The sequence below is a fragment of the Theobroma umbraticum genome, unplaced genomic scaffold, assembly GCF_002168275.2.
Source record: "Theobroma umbraticum cultivar Fairchild unplaced genomic scaffold, ASM216827v3 scaffold_67.0, whole genome shotgun sequence".
NCBI classification, from domain to species: domain Eukaryota; kingdom Viridiplantae; phylum Streptophyta; class Magnoliopsida; order Malvales; family Malvaceae; genus Theobroma; species Theobroma umbraticum.
This window is the reverse complement of record NW_018397262.1, coordinates 4501095-4520523: the sequence shown is the minus strand read 5'-3', so window position 1 is coordinate 4520523 and position 19429 is coordinate 4501095. Positions and strand designations below refer to the sequence as shown.

General features: G+C 34.3%; 3 protein-coding genes across 3 annotated transcripts; 1 reads left to right on the top strand and 2 right to left on the bottom strand.

Moving 5' to 3' along the window:
* The first annotated feature begins 45 nt into the window (after positions 1–45).
* Positions 46–1826, top strand: LOC110419165 (pathogenesis-related family protein). The gene is made up of 3 exons (XM_021432083.2): positions 46–175; positions 302–600; positions 1495–1826. Exons 1-3 carry the CDS (start codon positions 100–102, stop codon positions 1654–1656), a joined length of 537 nt encoding a protein of 178 aa, XP_021287758.2. The 5' UTR covers positions 46–99; the 3' UTR covers positions 1657–1826.
* A 596-nt stretch (positions 1827–2422) lies between these two features.
* Positions 2423–14433, bottom strand: APC6 (anaphase promoting complex 6). The gene is made up of 16 exons (XM_021432082.2): positions 13967–14433; positions 13452–13586; positions 12411–12484; positions 11734–11773; positions 11306–11351; positions 10999–11078; positions 10645–10826; positions 10382–10507; positions 10203–10277; positions 9347–9472; positions 8915–8984; positions 5478–5560; positions 4863–4976; positions 3274–3373; positions 2922–2957; positions 2423–2678 (listed from the first exon to the last, which is right to left on the bottom strand). Exons 1-16 carry the CDS (start codon positions 14210–14212, stop codon positions 2574–2576), a joined length of 1638 nt encoding a protein of 545 aa, XP_021287757.1. The 5' UTR covers positions 14213–14433; the 3' UTR covers positions 2423–2573.
* A 196-nt stretch (positions 14434–14629) lies between these two features.
* LOC110419166 (mRNA splicing factor, thioredoxin-like U5 snRNP) lies at positions 14630–17568 on the bottom strand. The gene is made up of 3 exons (XM_021432084.2): positions 17230–17568; positions 16832–16898; positions 14630–15107 (listed from the first exon to the last, which is right to left on the bottom strand). Exons 1-3 carry the CDS (start codon positions 17517–17519, stop codon positions 15009–15011), a joined length of 456 nt encoding a protein of 151 aa, XP_021287759.1. The 5' UTR covers positions 17520–17568; the 3' UTR covers positions 14630–15008.
* Between the last annotated feature and the right edge of the window lie 1861 nt (positions 17569–19429).

Genomic DNA, 19429 nt, shown 5'->3' with positions numbered 1-19429 from the left:
ATTTCTGAATGTTATTGTAAAACTTGGTGTATGTCTATGCAGGAATGGCCAGAAGGATCACTTGAAGAAACAGTGCAAAACGCTGTCAAGTCATGGGAGATGGAAGTCTCCCACAAGGTTCGCTTGCAAGACTTCAAGTCCATTAACCCTGAAAAATTCAAGCTCATCGTTAATGGTATGATCCCAACTTGTAAAAAGATATCACCAAAATTATATGATTATTGATGATATTTTCGTGTTTGGTCTTCGACTTGTCTGTCGTTGAATTTGTGGTTAATACTTGTTAACGTGGTGATTGCAGGGAGAGAAGGATTAACAGGAGAAGAGACTCTAAAGATAGGGAGCTACAATGCACTGTTGAAGAATTCTCTACCAAAGGAGTTTCAATACTACAAAGCAGATGAAGAAACGTTTGAATCATCTCACGAAGGCTTCCGTTCAGCTTTTCCTCGTGGATTTGCATGGGAAGTCATCAGTGTTTACTCAGGACCTCCTCTGATTGCTTTCAAGTTCAGGCACTGGGGTATCTTCCAGGGTCCTTTCAAAGGACACGCCCCAACGGGGGAGAAGGTTGAATTCTTTGGCTTGGGAACTCTCAAGGTAATATGTTTCTCCCTTCTTTATTTTTTCTTGGAAAAACAAAACAAAAGGTAAAAAAGCCCTGGATTGTCTTCTTGCTGTGATTATTAACTTGAATATCTATATATGTGGAGAAGTGGGTGGTGCCCATCAGTGCCCCATTAATGGACAAGTCATTAGTTGAAATTCATGGCCTTGGTTGGTCCCATAAGAAAAGTTTCAAGCTAGAAACGATTATACAATATAGAACGTTTAGCTGCTTCTCACTTTTTCTTGCAGTAAGCATTAAATTTGATCTTATCTTATCTTTCACCACAAAGAGAAACATGCTTGAATCAAAATTAAAAAACAAAAATTGGCTTAAATTAAATCACAAACACACAAAAACTTGTTCAAATCTCTTTCAACTCTTGATTGTTGATATTTTAGATACAGATATAGCTAAATTTGGAACTTGGGTTCTGTTTTTTGGGTTTTAAGTATGAGCCTGAAAGCACATAGAAGGCATCTATTCGCCTTTATTAATAAATAATAAGAAAAAGGTCGAATAGCTAATGGAAACATTTTGGTTTGACCAGGCAAGCAGCAAACATTTTAGTGTAATCCAATAACAAAAGGTTACCCATAGACTTTTTGAGACATTTTGACCTCTTTTTCATGTAATAACAAGAAACAAATTATCTTGTCACAAAAAAATGACATTTTTTAATGAAGAAGAACTCTTAACTGTATTTAATTGTATGCATCAGTAGATTTAAGAGGGTAACAAATGGTGTCGATTGTCACTTCTTAAATTTTAATTTTTAATTATTATATATATATATAATGATTACTTTGACAATTACCTTTTAACTATTTTTATATAAAATTTTAAGTTCCCCAATGATTATATGCTAATAAAATCCCTTTTCACAGGTTGATAAATCTCTTAAGGTAGAAGAAGTTGAGATTTACTATGACCCTGGAGAGCTATTTGCTGGCCTACTCAAAGGTCCACCAATCTCAGAATCACAAACAGGCGATGAAGACACTGCTCAATGTTCAGCAACAGCTCATGGCTGCCCTTTCAAGAAGTGAATATATACATGCACTTGGAATAGCTTCCCATGTGCCTCAATTTGTGCTCAATGTAATTGCTGACAGGCAACCCCTAGCTCAATAAAGATGAACCTTTATCTATTTTGAGTGCCATCCTATTTATATTTACTGTAAGAAAGCAATGAAATTATTCCAACTTTTTTCTTTCCTTTCGATTACTTCACATATAGAAAGGGACCACCAATCTCAAAAATCACAAAAAGGTTGACATTACTAAATAGATGGCCTCAATTGTTGTTTCTAAAATGGAAAATGGACATCAACAATTACCTAATAGCTGTCCTTTTAAATGATCATAAAGAAAATGCAAATGCAACTAGATACAGTCATAGGCAAAATATATCCATGCTTATCCTGTAAAACTTTAATGCATCCAATCAACATGAGCTTTATCTTCTTTTTTTTTTTCTATTTGGAGAATTATAATTGAAATATAGAAATTACTCCAATCTTCAAATTAAGAGTATAGAAATATAGGGATCAAATACATCCTTCACTAAGTAGCACCACATAGACATAATATTGTTTGTAAACTCGGTTGATGAGCCGTTAGAGCACTGAAATGTGCTTAATGGCCACTGGAATTAATTGGTAATTTTCTTTGGAAATAGGTAAGTTGGCAAGAAATCAACAAGCAATGTACCATTAAATTCCCCTTTTTCCAACAAAAATCTTTTGGTAAAAGGTCATATAGGTTTGAATACTTCTAACTTCAAAGTACTCTTAGGCACCTCAAAAATAAATATCTAAAACATGCAAAAAGTAAATAGTAAATACTGCCTGATACTGGATACTAGAGAAAAACACCACATAGATTAATATGCTTTAACATTGTTGCATTACATATTACAACAATACAAAGAATATTACAAAAATGACACGAAACTTTAACCTTTTCAGCAGAAATCAATTTTTGGGTCTATGCCATGTCGACATTCATCTACAAGAGCCACATTTAACATTTCGGTGCAAAATGGATCATCCGGTTTCAGCCATAAAGCCTGGTTCGAAGACAAGTGGGAAGATCAGATTTAGAGATTTGGGGCAAAAAAAGATAGCATCAAAGCTGTACTTTAGCTATCCTACAACTATAACATCTTATGTCAATCAAGAAAATAATCAACATATTCGCTAAAATGCATAATATGCCAAACATTGTCGAACCAAGCTAAAAGCAGGTAAAGTGTGGAGATGGAGAGCACACTTTCCATAAAAGCTATGAAAGTAGATTCTTGATTACTGACCTTATGATAGTATGTAATTGCAGCAGTAAAATTATCCTGTTAACAAAATCAGTGTAAGTCCCAAAGCTAGTAATCAGCTTACAAGTAATTCAAAAACAAAATTTTCATGTACAATCTAGAAAAGCCAGCATAGTGGAATATTCAATCTTGATGAATTAGTTATGAAGTATAACAACTTTAAGCTAGGGTCCATTTGATTCATGCTTTTCTTATTTTCCTTCTGTTTTCTGTTCATTTTTTATGTTTTGCCTTTTCCTTTTTATTCAATTTTGTAAAAAGAAAAAGAAATAGCAAAAACGTCAACCAAACGGAACCTCAGTGAGTGTTAGGGGCAGAAAAGGGCTTAACTGACCTGCAAATGGTATGTGTATGCAAGACCTGCATAAGTGCTCAAGCTTTTAGTCGATAATGTAAGTGCTTTCTCATAGAATGAGATTGCTTCATGGTACATCCTGATACACAATGGGCTCATATAATTAGTGTCAAAAGGTTGAAATTAGTTGGCACTAATTTTTTGCAAATTAATACCACCAAAATCAGATTGTAAAAATCAATATAAAGAAATGCCATTCCCCTTGTTAAATACAAACTATGACATATAGTGACGTCGGATAAATCAAAATCAACTGGAAATTGCAAATTCTCTTTGAATCAACTATAACCCAGCAGATGGAGTTCAAAGCTTGAGACATACTATCTAAAAATATAAAGGAAAACTAAAAGTATTTGAACATTAAGCCAACAATATATAAATATCTGAGCTTTCTCAAACGCAATCATTAGCATTAACCACACTCTTTCCTTTGCCAGGTCACTGCTGAACCTTTAATGCTCTTGTAAATGAATGCCAATGTTGTATAGACACAAATTAAAGAATTAGTAACTCTTAATGCTCCTATAAATTCAGCATGCTATATTAATACTATGACAAAAATGTTGTTAAGTTATTTGAAGGAACTTTCTGTATCCAGAATAAGGTAATACATATGTGGGACTTGGCACTAATAGGCATTTCTGATGTAGAACAAGTAAAGGAAAGAGATAGAAAATAGACCGATAGAAAATTAGATGAAAAATACAAAATAGACAGAAGCAACTAGGGAGGAACGGAGAAAATCGGGGGAGAAGCAAAAAACTAAAAGAGAAAACCAGAAAGAATCAATGAAGGAACAAAATCACAATACTCAATATCTCAAATTCTCAAATATTCATCATCCAAAACCTAATCGAAACTAAAATGACAATAGCATTTATAACTTAAACCAAAACCCTAATAAAAAGCATATAACAAATATACCCCTAAAGCCCTAATACTTGAAAAAGAGATAATATACTAACAACATAAAATATCCTAAATAATCTAAAATAACTAAACATAAGTCAAGATTACAATCGAATCTGCAAAACATAAAATAGAGACCTAGATAACATAATCCCTCAACTAGCATATTTCCATCATCAATTTCAATTTTAGGTATCTGGAGTACTTAATGATAAGAATATTGTGACCCTGCTCAAAATGTTTTTTTTAACTCCTTCCAATAAATTGCAGTAGATACATACTTGTAATACAGAGGAGACACCAAGGCCAAAAAAAAATTAAAAATAGATACTCATGTACTCTATGTTCATAAGAACAATGCCCATCCACAAGAATATGCCTGGCATATCAGGCCAACACCTTCCTATTTCCTCACTGGTATTGCAAACACTGCCATTATTCTACAAACTACTTCAAGAATTTTCCTTATTATATCATGCCAAGAATAACACGCCATCATGCATTGACAATGTAATCAAACTTACTACTTAAAACGCATTTGATGGTTACATTTATTTTCACTTCAGGGTTTTGAAGAAAGCACCAACATTATTGTGAAGTTAATAGAGAAAAGAAAGTGGAAGAATAGCTTAACATTTCAAAAAATTAAAATGACATACTTAAGTTTCCTGTAAGCATGGGCAAGATTAACCACTGTGGGTTCCCACATTTCACTTAATGGGGCTGGAATAAGAGCCAATGTTTTCTCAAACCACCAGACAGCTTTGTTATACCTGAAAGTTTTTCCAAAAGAAAATGCTATTTTAAACAATTAACACAAGATATGTGATTTAAAAGAACTTTAACCAGGGAAACTTCAAAAGGAATATAAACATATGCCACATGACAGACATGGGTACAATGAAATCCTTAGCAATAAAAAGTATACAATGAAAGGATAATCTAAAGCATGATAATATCTTGTATATGTAATTTGAGAGCACAACTGCATACCAGGAATACAAGTTATAGAGAATGGTGTTTGAAGAAGCCTTCTAGTTAAAGTACCCATCTAGTGATAAGAGTTCAATTGGGGAAAAAAATACTAAACGTTTAAGATTGTTCCCAATTTCATATTTAAACATAGCAGTCTCAATACAATTAATTTATTAGCACGCTTCAGGAAGTTCAATTCAACATCCCATCTTCAGCAAAAAATTTCAATGAAACATTCAGAACATGAAATGTTGACCATCGGAAGAAAAAATATATAATAAGGTGCAATCACTCCTTACTCTTTCATATGATATGCAACAACTCCAAGCTCATTATATACAAGTGGATCTGAAGGGCAAATTGCCTTTGCCTGCATGATAAACTGAAAACAAATCCCCTTATCAAACTTTTTTACCATGCCAGGAAATTTTTTTTATTTCTGAAGACTTATATAGAACAAAAAAATTGCAATAAGAAATAGAGACAAAGGAGATGATTATTATTACAGAAGCAAAGAAAAACTCAGCAGTACATCACATTCCACCACACAAAAACAAAGAAATAGAATGATGAACAAATTACAGATGACTTTTGTTCTTTCACTTTGTCAACCAACAATGAATAGCATTAGCAACAAAACAATAGACTCCATTTCTACTGATCTAAAAAATGGAGAGAATCTCATTCTCCATGTACATGGGCTAGGAGGGAAAGCTGCTTCCACTTCCAAAACTTATTCTTGAAAATCTGAGCATGATTTTCAGGCATTTTATAATTCTATGCTACAGAGCTATAAGTGCAATCTCCCTTAACATAGGGGAAAATGACAAAATGTATGCAATCAAGAAAGGAGGCAACCTCAAGTAATTGAAATGCCCTCAATATTACTAAGGACAATATCATAATCTATCTGCAAACATTATAATACAAAAAGCATTCATTTACTGATATTTAGCCTCTATGTATGTGGTTATTCAAAATGGAACAGAATAGGCCTCCCCAGCATTAGGACTTTATATTTCTAAGCCGATCTCCATGAGTTTGCTATATATCTACTCTTGACATACAACCCATCTAAAATGACATTTCTATAAATTATGTCCGGAATAATTTAACAGTAACCAGCTCTTATAAGTGTTAAATTTTGCTGTCTAGGAAAAACCTTAAGATATCTAGAAAGTCTACAAGAGTCTAGAATGGCCCTCATATAATAACTAATACTAGGAAGTTTGTAGTCCACAAAGTAGTCATTCTTGATAAACACTGTTATAGAATAGAAAATGTGTAAATATTCTTTTATTAATTAACGTAATTATAGGAATTAGAAATCATCATAATGATAAGGATTGGGAATCATCATGATTATAGGGATTTTATTTTCTTTATTGTTTTTCTCTTTTAGAGATGTTTAGACTGTATATATAGATGATGTATTATGAATGAAAGAGGCTGAGTTTTCTCTTCCTAAATAACATGGTATCAAAGCCAGGTTTTGGCACATTTGTTTCCTTTGAAACAGAGTTCTTAGTTTCTGTTTTGCACCCAAACCTAGGTCACCCATATAGGGTGACAATCTGATCTCACAGCCAGCACTAGGAGGAGACTCAGTTGCTGGTCGGCTTCTTCCTAGAATCTTGCCACTAGAGTCCCCACGAGTGGCCGTCACACGCCGCTTTTAGTGTTTGGTTTTGTCCACATGCCGACCATCTGTCAAAGATTCACTCTGGTCTTCTCTTTTGGTCTTCATGCCGAAAGGTTTCAACAAGATAGTTTGGTATTCTTGTTGGGTTTTGTTACTGGGTTTTCAAGATGATAGACTTTCCCATCCTTTGTTTCTTATGATCACTTGTCCTCTTCTAGTTCATTTGTTGAATCCTTGGATTCTGTTTCAATTCCTAAAACTATTCATAAAGCCTTGTCCCATCCTAGCTAGCGTGCTACTATGGTAGAGGAGATGGTGGCTTTAGATGGTAATGGTACTTGGGATTTGGTAGATTTGCCTACTAAGAAGAAAGCCACTTGGTGCAAATGGGTGTTTGCTGCAAAGGTAAATCCTGATGGATCAGTAGCTCGCCTTAAAGCCTGTCTTGTTGCTAAAAGGTATGCCCAGACTTATGGTGTTGATTAGTCTGATACTTTCTCTCTAGTAGCTGAACTTACCTTTGTCCGTTTATTCATCTCTATGGCGGCTACCTATGATTGGCCTTTACATCAATTAGATATCAATAATACTTTTCTACATGGTGATCTCCGAGAAGAAGTGTATATGGAGCAACCACCTGGGTTTGTTGCTCAGGGGGAGTATGGGAAAGTCTGTCATCTTCAAAAATCTTTGTATGGCTTGAAACAAACCCTCGTGCTTGGTTTGGCAGATTACTGAGGCAGTTCAGGAGTTTGGGATGAAAAAGAGTAAGTGTGATCACTCAGTGTTTTATAAACAGTATGAGGCTAGCATAATCTTACTAGTAATGTATGTTCATGATATTGTCATTACTGGGAGTGACACTGCAAGTATTTCATCTCTCAAATCATTTCTTCATACCCAGTTTCAAACAAAAGATTTTGGGTTGTTGAAGTATTTTTTGGGTGTTGAGGTGACAAAAAGTAAGAAAGGTATATTCTTATCTCAAAGAAAATATGTTCTTGACTCGTTGATTGAGACATGAAAATTGAGTGCTAAGACATGTAGTGTGCCAATGACTCCTAATTTGCAACTAACAAAAGAAGATGGTGAATTGTTTGAAGATCCTGAAAAATATAGAAGGCTAGTTGGAAAATTAAATTATCTTACAATGACTCATCCTGATATTGCACACTCTGTTAGTGTTGTACGTCGATTTATGTCTACTCCAACAATTAACCATTGGGCAGCTTTGGAACAAATCCTATGTTATTTGAAGGGGACTCCAGGATGTGGTCTATTTTATGGAAATTATGGACACACTAATATTGAATGTTTTTCAGATGCAGGTTGGGCAAGTTTCAAGAGTGATAAGAGATCTACTATGGGATATTGTGTTCTTATTGGAGGGAGTATGATCTCATGGAAAAGTAAGAAGCACAGTATAATATCTCGGTCTAATGCAGAGTCAGAATACAGAGCTATGGCACAAACTGTGTGTGACGTAGTATGGATGTATCAGCTATTAAGTGAAGTTGGTCTTAAGTCTTCTTTGCCAGCAGAGCTGTGGTGTGATAATCAAGCTGCTCTCCATATTGCCTCCAATCCCATGTTTCAAGAACAAACTAAGTATATTGAAATTGACTGTCATTTTGTTCGTGAAAAGATTCAACAAAAGTTCATCTCTATAGGATATGTTAAAACTGAAGACCAACTAGGAGATATCTTCACAAAGGCGTTGAATGGACCTCGAGTTGATTATATTTGTAGCAAGCTGGGCATGATTAACATCTATGCTCCAGCTTGAGGGGGAGTGTTATAGAATAAGAAATGTGTAAATATTCTTTTATTAAGTAACGTAATTATAGGAACTAGAAATCACCATAATTATAGGGATTGGAAATCATCATAATTATAGGGATTTTATTTTCCTTATTTCTTTATTCTTTTCCTATTGTAGAGATGTTTAGGCTGTATATATAGATGATGTATTATGAATGAAAGAGGCCGAATTTTCTCTTCCTAAATAACAAACACAAGCAATGATGATTCTTTGACCCTCACTAAACTCAGCCAAAAATGATAATCTCCCTAACTTTGTAAGAGAACAATAACCTGCTCAGCAAGCTTGAAGCTGTGGGTCCGCATGTACTCCATTCCAATGTACAAAGTTGGTAAATGGCACCTGGAATAACAGAATATCAAGATTCAACCTGTAAAAGGACAATCCATAAACAATAAGAGGACTTTGACTATGCTTACATAAATGACATATTAAACAGACACTAAGGATGATAACAACCCTGTATTAATCAGAGTACAGAAGTTTTTGATCTAAGAGGAGCAATGACTACAGTGGCAGATTGCAAGTTTTAGATACAGGAGCAAAACTAAGGAACTTGCATTCCCCAGTTAACCAGGAAAAGAGAAACATCAAAAGCAGTAAGGTCAACAGACCATTGAACAAATATTAGAAAACATCCGGAAACAAATAACTAGAAGATTTTAAACTATTGAAAGTGCCAACTAGAAACTAATATAAGTTACCCTGGAAACAGGCGAGCAGCAGTCCTATAAGCTGACATTGCTTGATCACCCTCCTCTCGAACAGCATATGCATTTCCAAACCCTATCCATGCAGGAGGAAATGTTCCATCTAAACTTGTAGCCTTGCTGCAGAGTGGAGTGAAACCAGTCAACTCAATTGATCAGGGAGCCTAATAAGATCAAAATTTAAATCCTTTTTACAAGCGGAACAGACAGATGTTGATCTTAAACACAAACTCCGCTCCAAATTAAATGTCCATCTTTCTATTTTAAAATATTTCAAAATAATGTCCACTTCACAAAATAGAAAACATTTTCCAGTGTTGCTTTTCATTGAAATACTAACTTTAGGTGGGACCCCGTAGCTTTTATGTTACTTCAAGATTAGAATTTGCAAAAGAACAAAATACCCCATTCCTAAAACTTTATACCATTTGGAAAGTGGACAATCAATTTGGAACAGAGGGAGAAATCCTTATTGAAATTGAACTAGCAATCTCCAAGAAGCACATGACAAAAACCAACCAGGACAAATGGAAAAGAACAATGGAGAAAAGCTAACAGAACATTGCCAAAATAATCAATGCCCAACTCATGATACCATTTATCCTTGAATAATAAATTACAAACAAGCGAGATTTCTACACTAACTCGTAAATCCACGCAATATTAAAGTCTTTTGAAGCATGCATAAGCATCTTTTGAAGTTTATTTTGATAGGTTGATTTCTTTCTACGAAATGGAAAATTTAGTTAGTATAGAACAAGGCAACATGCTATAACATCAATATCAATAAACCTCCATTAGTCATCCTTTACATAGGTACATGCACATAGTAGTATTGTGAAATATTTACCTAAAATAACGGCGTGATTGATCATATTTCTTGATACAATAGTAGTAACAGCCAACAGCAAACCATGACAAAGCCCTATAAAATGAAGTACTAATTAGTGAACAACTTAATACACTAATGAAAGTCATCATAACAGATCTGAACAGCAAGATATATGCTAAAGTAAAACTCTGTCTCACTTTTGAGGGTAATCTTTTACTAGATTGCATGCCATAAGATAAAGCTCATTTGAATGACCAAGCTCCATTGCTGCTGCTAAATGCACCAAGGTACATTTCAGGTGGAAAGGATCCTTTTCAAGCAATCTGTAAAGCTAAACACTTAGATGATATAAAGCATCCTAGATACCATCCAGAATCATTTCAGCTTGTATAAAAAAAAAAGAAGGCTGAAATAAAAAACAAAACAGAATTAGAGAAAACCAAAAGAAGTTCTAACTTACGTAGAAGTTAGCTCAAAGCATTTTTGGTATTCTCCACATTGATGGTAGTATTCAGCTTTGCATGCCAAGAGATCAGTGTTATCTTTTAAACTACACATCAAAGATTGGCTAGAAGGGTTACTTTTAGAACTTTCCTCCTCAAGTTCTTTGAATTTGGCTTCTACAACATTTTCTTTGTCATACTGCATGATATGAGAGAGTAGCAGTTGGGTAGAGAAGAGAGATTTAGCATAAGATAGACCAAAGAAAAAAAAATTAAAAAGATAATTGCAGACAAAACAAGCAAATGAACAAGTAACAAAGGATATATGAAATGTTTATATTTCAACAGAACAAATTCAGGTTGCTCATTGCCTTTTTTATCAAGCAAGAGTAGAAAGAAGAGAGCCATCCATCTTCAGCACCAAATTGCAAAAATGAAAGTAGGCTAGTTTCTGCAATCCAATAACAAAACCGAAAGTTAAACGTATTACTTCATCAAAACCAAAACAACATTTATCATGAACAATGTGAAAGTGACTAATGGATATGAATTTAATGTAAAACTAAGAACCTAAATTTGGGAGAATTAAGAGAAAGTATCAAGCTTCAAGGAGTCATTTCTATTCAATTGTTGATGACCAGAAAAGAACCAAATAATATCATAGTTAAAACATCATACCTTCCTCACAAGTAAGCATATGATTTTCAATAAGACACTCCAAAGCCTGAAAAATAACAAAAAACACAATCATGAAACATATCATAGGGAATGCACAATTACATCATAAAAAATGAATATATCATTATTCTGATTAAAACTATATTTACAGAAGTTATCAATAAAACTTTTATAAAGAAATTAACTTCAGAGAACTAAGAGGAAAAAATTGATAATAAATAAGTCTGATTCCAAAAGGTTTATCACCAATGAAATTTTTAAAATGAGCATTTATACTGTCAGAAATTTGAAATCGGCACTTTCTGCAACCCTGGCTATTATGAAGCCAAAGGGAGAAATTTTGTTTGCAAAAGGCCACATAGCACACCCACAAGACACAACTGGGCATTCAAACAGCTATAACAACTATTATAACATTCCATAAATACCTCATAACATAAAGGATCAGCTTTGATAGCAGCTTTGTACCTGAAATCAGCATGATCAAGCAGATCATCTATTAAGGTTTTTTCAACGAATATAGACATATTCATTTCAACAAAACCCAGAGAACTGAGACAATGATCTTTACATAGATACAGGGGAACTAAAAGAAACAGAGCAGGAGGTTAGGCAGAACAAAATGTAAAATTATACTAAAAACAGCTCTGATCTACTACCATAGCATAAAAACTTGGAACAGAAGGGTACTTAGAAGATCATCATTCCATTTTTAAAACAGTAATTCCAAATATTAAAAAGGACAAAATTGAAAATAAAAGAGAAATGACCCAAGAAGATAGTAGTCCAAATTAAGGACTAAATCTACAATCCAGTAACGAAGGGGATAACAAATTCTAGGAGACATTATCTAGAACAAGTTTCCAGATCCAAGAATTTTTTTTACCCCCTATTCTTGTGCACGTGAGAGTGCATCTCAAAGATGCACAACTAACTCTAAAATTGCAAAAATAGAAAAATTGCCTCAAGTTATTAATAATCCTCAATCTTTTCTTTCTTTATAAAATGAGCACAAAGCACAAATGAATAAGCAAATGATTTTGTGTGTGTGTGTATGTGTGGTGGGGGGGTGGGCAGCATTCTTTTTCTAGAATCATGTACTAACCACTGTCGAGCCTGAGCACGATTTTCCAACGCTTCATATGCCTTGCCTCTTAGAAAGAATATTGCTGAAGAAATCTGTTAAAATGTATTAGTCATGTTCCTACACTACAAAACCTTGCACTTTTATAGCAAGAGAAATATCCCTATCTAGAGAGGTCATCCATCTCATATCATCCCAAAATTAACAAAACTAATAAAATAAGATTTTCATGAGCTTCAGCGTCATCATATGGATAAAGTACTGGCTACTGTAGCAAAACAAATAAACTGGCAGCATAAAATGGAACTCTTCAATGGACAATCAAACAGAAAGAGAACACATTAAAACACTGCACGTTACATCATTCAATTTAATCTTGAGTTAGTTAATTTCAGAAAAAAAAAACCATAAATTGTAGCCAACTACTCCAAGAGTTCTACAAGAATCCCCAGTCACTGTTTGTTCAAAATAGAGCTGTCAGTTCTTTCTAATCACATGCGAGATTCTGCCCAGTTAAACAACTATTAAACTTGATCCATTGAGTCTTTAACTTGATAGGTAGGCCTTTAAATTGATTTTACAGATTAAAACAATTCAATGAAAACCTAAATTAAATTATACCATTGTCCATTGTGGAGTTTTCTGATGAAAATCAAAGCAAAGACAGTGGAAGATCGAAATCTATATGCACCATGCTGTCTCCAGGCATCAAAGGAAACTAAAGAGAGAGTTTTGGAACATTAGAACTAATTCAATCCCCCTCTGGCTCTGCCTTATAAATACTATTAACCAATCAAATTTAAACCAAACTTTGTTATTTCTGAATTGATTCTTTTGCTGAAAAAGTTAAAATACTAAAAAGAGACTAAAACCGGCTCCACAACAACCAAACTGCCCATGTTTTAAAGACTCCTGAACAACCCACATGAAACCCAAAAGAAAGTATCCCTACATTAATATGAAGATGTTCGAAGCACAAATTGACAACCAAACAGAACAGAAATGCCACTACATTTGCAGACGTAAAGTAACACCGAAAAGAAATAAAATAAGATTTTTTACATTGATTTCACGATCTTCCCCATCTTTGTCTAAGTACATGGCACTGTTATCCTTTGCATCATAAACATTCCCATGTTCATCAAACTTCTCATCACCAAGCATCAAAAGACACTGATCCCACTCCTTGAGCTCCTCCTGATCAAATAAGTTCATTCAAAATATATTTTTTATAAAAAAAATTAATCAAGAACTCTAAACCCTCAATCAAACTTTTCTGAAAAAAGAAACTTTTCTAAACCCTCATTCAACCTTTTCTAAAAAAGGAAAAACAAAATCATTATCGAATAGGGGCAGGTGATCATCTAATAAAATTTATCAAACTATTATTTGAAAAAAGAAAAAAAAAACCCTAAATCATCAACCGAAAAAAAAAGAAAAACTTTAATTTCTAAAACGAAGCAGAGAATAATTTTAGAAAACGAAACAAGGCAGAGAAGTGATATTAATATCTTAACAAGGTAGAGAGTGATATTAATGGAAGAAATGTTAGTTTTAGTGTAATTGAAAGAATTTACGAGGCACTTGGCAGCGAGGTAGCGAAAACGGAGATCGCGGAAGACGATTTTTGAGGCGTTGAGGAGATGAAACGCGCGACGGAAGTGGCGACCGAGGAAGAGGGCTTGAGCTTGCATGTAGACGTCGGCGGGGTCATTGGTGATGGCGGCGACTTTGTCGGCGAAGAAAATGGCGGAGGAATATAGATGCTTGCTAACGCAGTCTCGGACTACACCGCGGAGTTTCTCGATTTCTTCTTCTCTCATTGTTTACAACAAAGAAAATGAAGGATTTTTTTTTTCCTTTTCTGGAGAATTTTGCAGGAATTTTTTTGGAGGGGGAGAGTGGAGAAGGAGTGAGAGGACGAAATGAGCGGGAGTTTGGATTCTGTTGAATTTTTTGTGCATTGTTGGCCCAAAAGGCAGGTGGGCTGGACTCAACTCTAGTGTATGACTATAACCTTTACCGTGACCCCAGCCAACAGCCATTTAAATTTGAGTTTGTGCAAACTTTCTGCGCAGGTTATTCCATTCTCGCTTGGTTCCAGTTTCAGATTATCAGCAATTTCTTTCTAAACATGAATGACTTACTGAAAATTCTGAAAGAGAGAGAGAGAGAGAGGGGTGGGTGACAAACTAATTTGTATAAAGACTTGCAGCACAAGGGTACTGATCAGCTATTCACATATATAGATGAAATTTCTCAGTAGATGATGGAGCAGGGTAACTGTACAAAAGTTTGAATTCACCAGATATAAGTCAATGACATTTCTGGATAGACCTTCAGCTAAGCAATACAGCACTATTGAGACAGGAGAATTAACTTCTTTTCATTACATCTAATGTTGACTTCGCTTCTTTGCTTGAATCATGCTATTGCTGGTACCTAATGACTTTCTTTCAACTGATACCTTCCTCTCAGGGTGAAGCATAACTTTCCGATTCCCTTATTTGAATAATTACTGAAATGATTCTTATGTGGGATCAATGGCATTCACCAAACTAGGGTGCAATACTTCAGGTAAACAACTGCTCGAATGATCCATGTCAAGACCCAAAAAGGTTACATATCCTTGTATAGCAGTTGATATTTCGGTATTCGCTCTGGGGGTAGGGGGCAATTAACAATCATCTTGCCTTTCATGGCTCCCCTAAATATTGCCTGCAAGGTTGGAGACTGAAGATTAGCTCCAAGCCACAAAATTAATGCAAATGTTAAGTGCATCCATCAGGAACATAAACTTTATTAACAACAGTTATTTTATAACTATAAAATTAAAGAACTTTTGTAGCAAAAGCAAACCCAGGACAACTACTATGGAGAAAAGATGAGAAAAAAATGCTTAGCACAGAGAACACAGTTCACAAAGAGAAAGCCTGCTCTGGCAACAGGGCAGGGTGGGGCAGATTTTTGCCTGCCCTGTCCCTGACCTGATCATCTACTATCACTATCTGAACCTGCCCCACCCTGACTTGGATTTATTATTGAAGAAACCCGCCCCCGCCCCATCGGGAGAATTAAAACCCAGACTTCAACCCACCCCACCCAACCTCTCTCGGTCATCAACTAGTTTTCATTTTTATATCAATAATTGGCCAAAAAATAAAATAAAGGTATAACAGCAACAAATCAGAACCAAAAAGTCTAATATGAGTTAACAAAAATATCTAAAAAGAAAATATCAGAAGCAAAACCCTAAACAAAAATTAGTTTACATCAAACATTTGTTAACCAAAACATTTTCTAGAAAAAATTCAGTAACAAAAAAATCTGAAGAAAATACATTTGCATCAAGCATCAAGCATCAGTCAATAACAGAGCTTAGAAACTAGAAAAATAAAAAGATTAGAATCCAGATCTGAACAAGAAGGGAGAGAGAGAAGAAGATCTAGGCATAGTAGATCCCTGTCAGGAACCAGCAAATACACTGTAAGTTCTATAGCCCACATAGCCTAACTTCTCAAATTCACAAACAAGATATATTGGACTTCCCAAAATTTTATACAAGATGCCAAGTTCAATGTTGTAAAATCTGTATCCATTCCTATTTCTGAATATTAGAGCCAAGAAAGTGAAAAGTTCCATAAATAAGTGTATAATTCAAACCAAGCAAACAGTGTCACAATTGAGCATGTGGTACAAAACAAACTGACCTCCATCCAATGATAATGAACAACAGTGTCATACTGTATATACCAAAGATATACTAATCATTTGAGAAGAATTCAAAATGATCTCTTCTCCTATATTTTACTCAACAATTCTCTTATTTTCCTCCTAAAATCATCCAGATGAACATAGCTCATTTCTAGAGAACCAGGTACATAGAAAGCTATAGCTTTGTTAAAACTGAATTCCACCCACCACTCTACCTCTGCAAGCAACATAGACAACAATATGATGAATGGATAATCATTCAACAACAGGTAAACAGTCTTACTCGCCACCCTTATACTCAACAAATCTAAACAACAAAGGATAAAATTAAAAACAAAAATGGAAAAAGGCAGTCGTCTCAATGTGTTAAAGGGAGCATTGCCCATATTCTCAAAAGCTACAGTTTATTGATCCTCCCAATGATGCAACTTTATTGACATAAATACACTGTAGTATTAGAATCAAATGAGGACCAAACCGGACATTCCAATTTCCAAGAAATGATCGCAAAACCAGGGCAGCAGTTCCAATGTGTCAAAGGTAACAATTTTCGGCTATTGGACCTCGTTGGGTGATAAAAGGACTAGGAAGTATCAACTCAGACTAGTAAATTAGTAAAATGAACAAATGGAAACAATAACGTTAGATGAATAAACTACATCACTCATACAGTCAAAGTAATGGGATCATTAAGTTCATAAATTATTTAGGCACTAAATACAGCATACCTCTACAACATCTATGAAGTCCTGCTTTTCATGAAATGCACCCACCCATTTAGTATGGTCCGCAGTCCTGAATCACAAACAAGAAAAACAAAACAATAGCAACACATTGCAGAAGAAACCTAACATCTTAAATGAAGTCTCTAAATTCTTATTTATTGCAGAATGAAATTTTCTATTTGAAAACAAGAGACATAATTATATAATTTACAAAATAGGAATCCCCAACATAATTGAAATTCCCAAAACATGTGACACAGCTAGAACAGTCAATATAATCAGAGGCTTAAAAAATTAAATATTAAATAGCGAAACAGCAAATAAATTCAATTCATTTAACCAAATTAAATTTAAAAGAAAAAAGAGAGAAATTCAAACGATAAAGAGCTAAAAATAAATACCCAGAATCCATCTTCATATGATGAGCATTGAAGAAGAAAACAGTGGAAGGAATCAAAGTGATATCGAAGTACTTGACGTAAACCTGAACATCCTCGGAATCTATATCGACTAAAGCCACCGTTGCGAATTTGGAAACCTCACGCGCGGTCTTGGCAAGGATGTTGTCGAGTTGGAGACAGACGGCGTCGGCGGCACGGCCGAAGCGAAGGACAAGGACCTTGTCGATGGTGTCTCGGATGATTGTGTCGACTTCTGTCTTCCTCGTCAGTGTCGGTAATAAGTAACTCATTGTCGCTCTCTTCCTCGATCTCAGACGAACGAGAGTATTTTTTAATTAATTCTTTATTATTTTTATATTTTTTACGAGGATGAAAATAGAGGCTTGAATGAACCGAGCGTCGAAAACTTTGGGCCACGACATTTGAATTTGGTCTTTGTAAGCCAACCCAAGCCCGTTACTAGGCCCAAATTTATATTATTATATATAAAGTAATTTTTATAGTAGTAATATTCAATAAATGGAATTGTCTAATTTTGAAATGCTTAATTATTGAATCTGAGTATTTGGTTTAGTGATTTTTGTATGAATTTTTTTAAATTGAAAAATAAAAAGAAAAAATATTTGACTACTTATAAAATAACATGTTTAGAATGTTGAAAATAAATAATTTGTAGACTTATTTGCAATAGTTAAGTGTGAAAAATTTTAATATTCTCTATTTCTATTTCAATATGTTTTCATTTAACTTTTATTAAATTTAAATAAATATAAATGCATTTTTATAAACTAATAATTAGAAAACTAGTTAAATCAAGTCGTGCTTCAAAATCTTAACTCAATTGTTCTTATCTATTAAAATGATTTCCTAATATTGCTTCTCCCTTTACTATTTTGATTTTTATATTTTTGGATGACCCCCAAATGATGTTCTTCTCCATTTTTTTTAATTTTTGCAATCTTAATCAATCTTTTTCTGATAATAAAATCCCAAATTCAAATAAAAAACAAAAAATAAATAAATTTTAAAACAAAAAATATTTGAAGTTAAATAAGATGCCTAATTTACTACGAAGTCATCGTGAACAACAAAATCAATATATCTATTGGCCATAAACAAGCATCTAAAACAACTAAACAAAAGCACCATAATCTCAAAAAGGAAGCAAAATGTCACAAAGACCAAGTTTGGGAAGCAACCCCATCCCAATGATGAAGAACATGCAAACGTTGGCAGAGGGATGCAGTTCCATAGCTTCACTGAACATTGAAATGAACCAGCAAATAGTTGGAATTTCACCAAAAGTTCAAAATGATGGTGTCCCTCTAGCATGCAACTTTACTGATCTATCTATGGCACTTTGCAGGCTAACAAAAAGTTCCAATGATAATGTCTATTATATTTGGAACACTTGTCCCAACATCCCCAGAAATGGGTCAGATTATTATAGTCAAAAAGACAATAAGAGATGTTTGTAAGCTAGCTGACCATGCATGTAGTCCCATTCATCTCAGTTTTCTCATCAGCAAGTAACTTTCAAGATATTCTAATCTGATTCAAAATTCAAAATGGCTGATTCTGAACTTGTTGGCCAAGAAAGAATGAAAAACGGTCATCTCAAAACAACCCTTTTATATCCCAACCTTCATTATATTTTCCTTTTTTGCTAAGATGAAAAGACAGCCACTTTACTGGAAAATAATTGCTAGACAAGATCATAGTCAAGTAGCAGGTTATAACAATGAATTCTATCCTAAGAAGCAGAGACTGTAAAAGGAATCTTAATCATAAAATACAGTAATATATTTGGTGATCAGATGCCAATTAGGTGTATCATGATTATCCCATGCATGATGTTAAAACCTCTAATGGAATTGTAGTTAGATCCAAAGTCTGTTAATCTTTTAATGTATATATCATTAAAATGTGTGAGCTGGGGGGCTCCCAAGGAACATGATGGTCCTCCAATCTATAAAACAAGATTTCATTGACCCAACCCTTTTGTTATTTAGGGTACAACCTCAAAATCTTTTAGCAAGCCACCTTCTCATCATGATCACACCCCCAACTTCATCAAATCATACCATTCACTTTCACTGCTACAAATATTCACCTTAGAAACTTCTTCTACGTTTATATATATATATATATCCACCTATCTCTCTCTTTCTCTTTCTCTTCCTCTCAGCTGCATATCTTC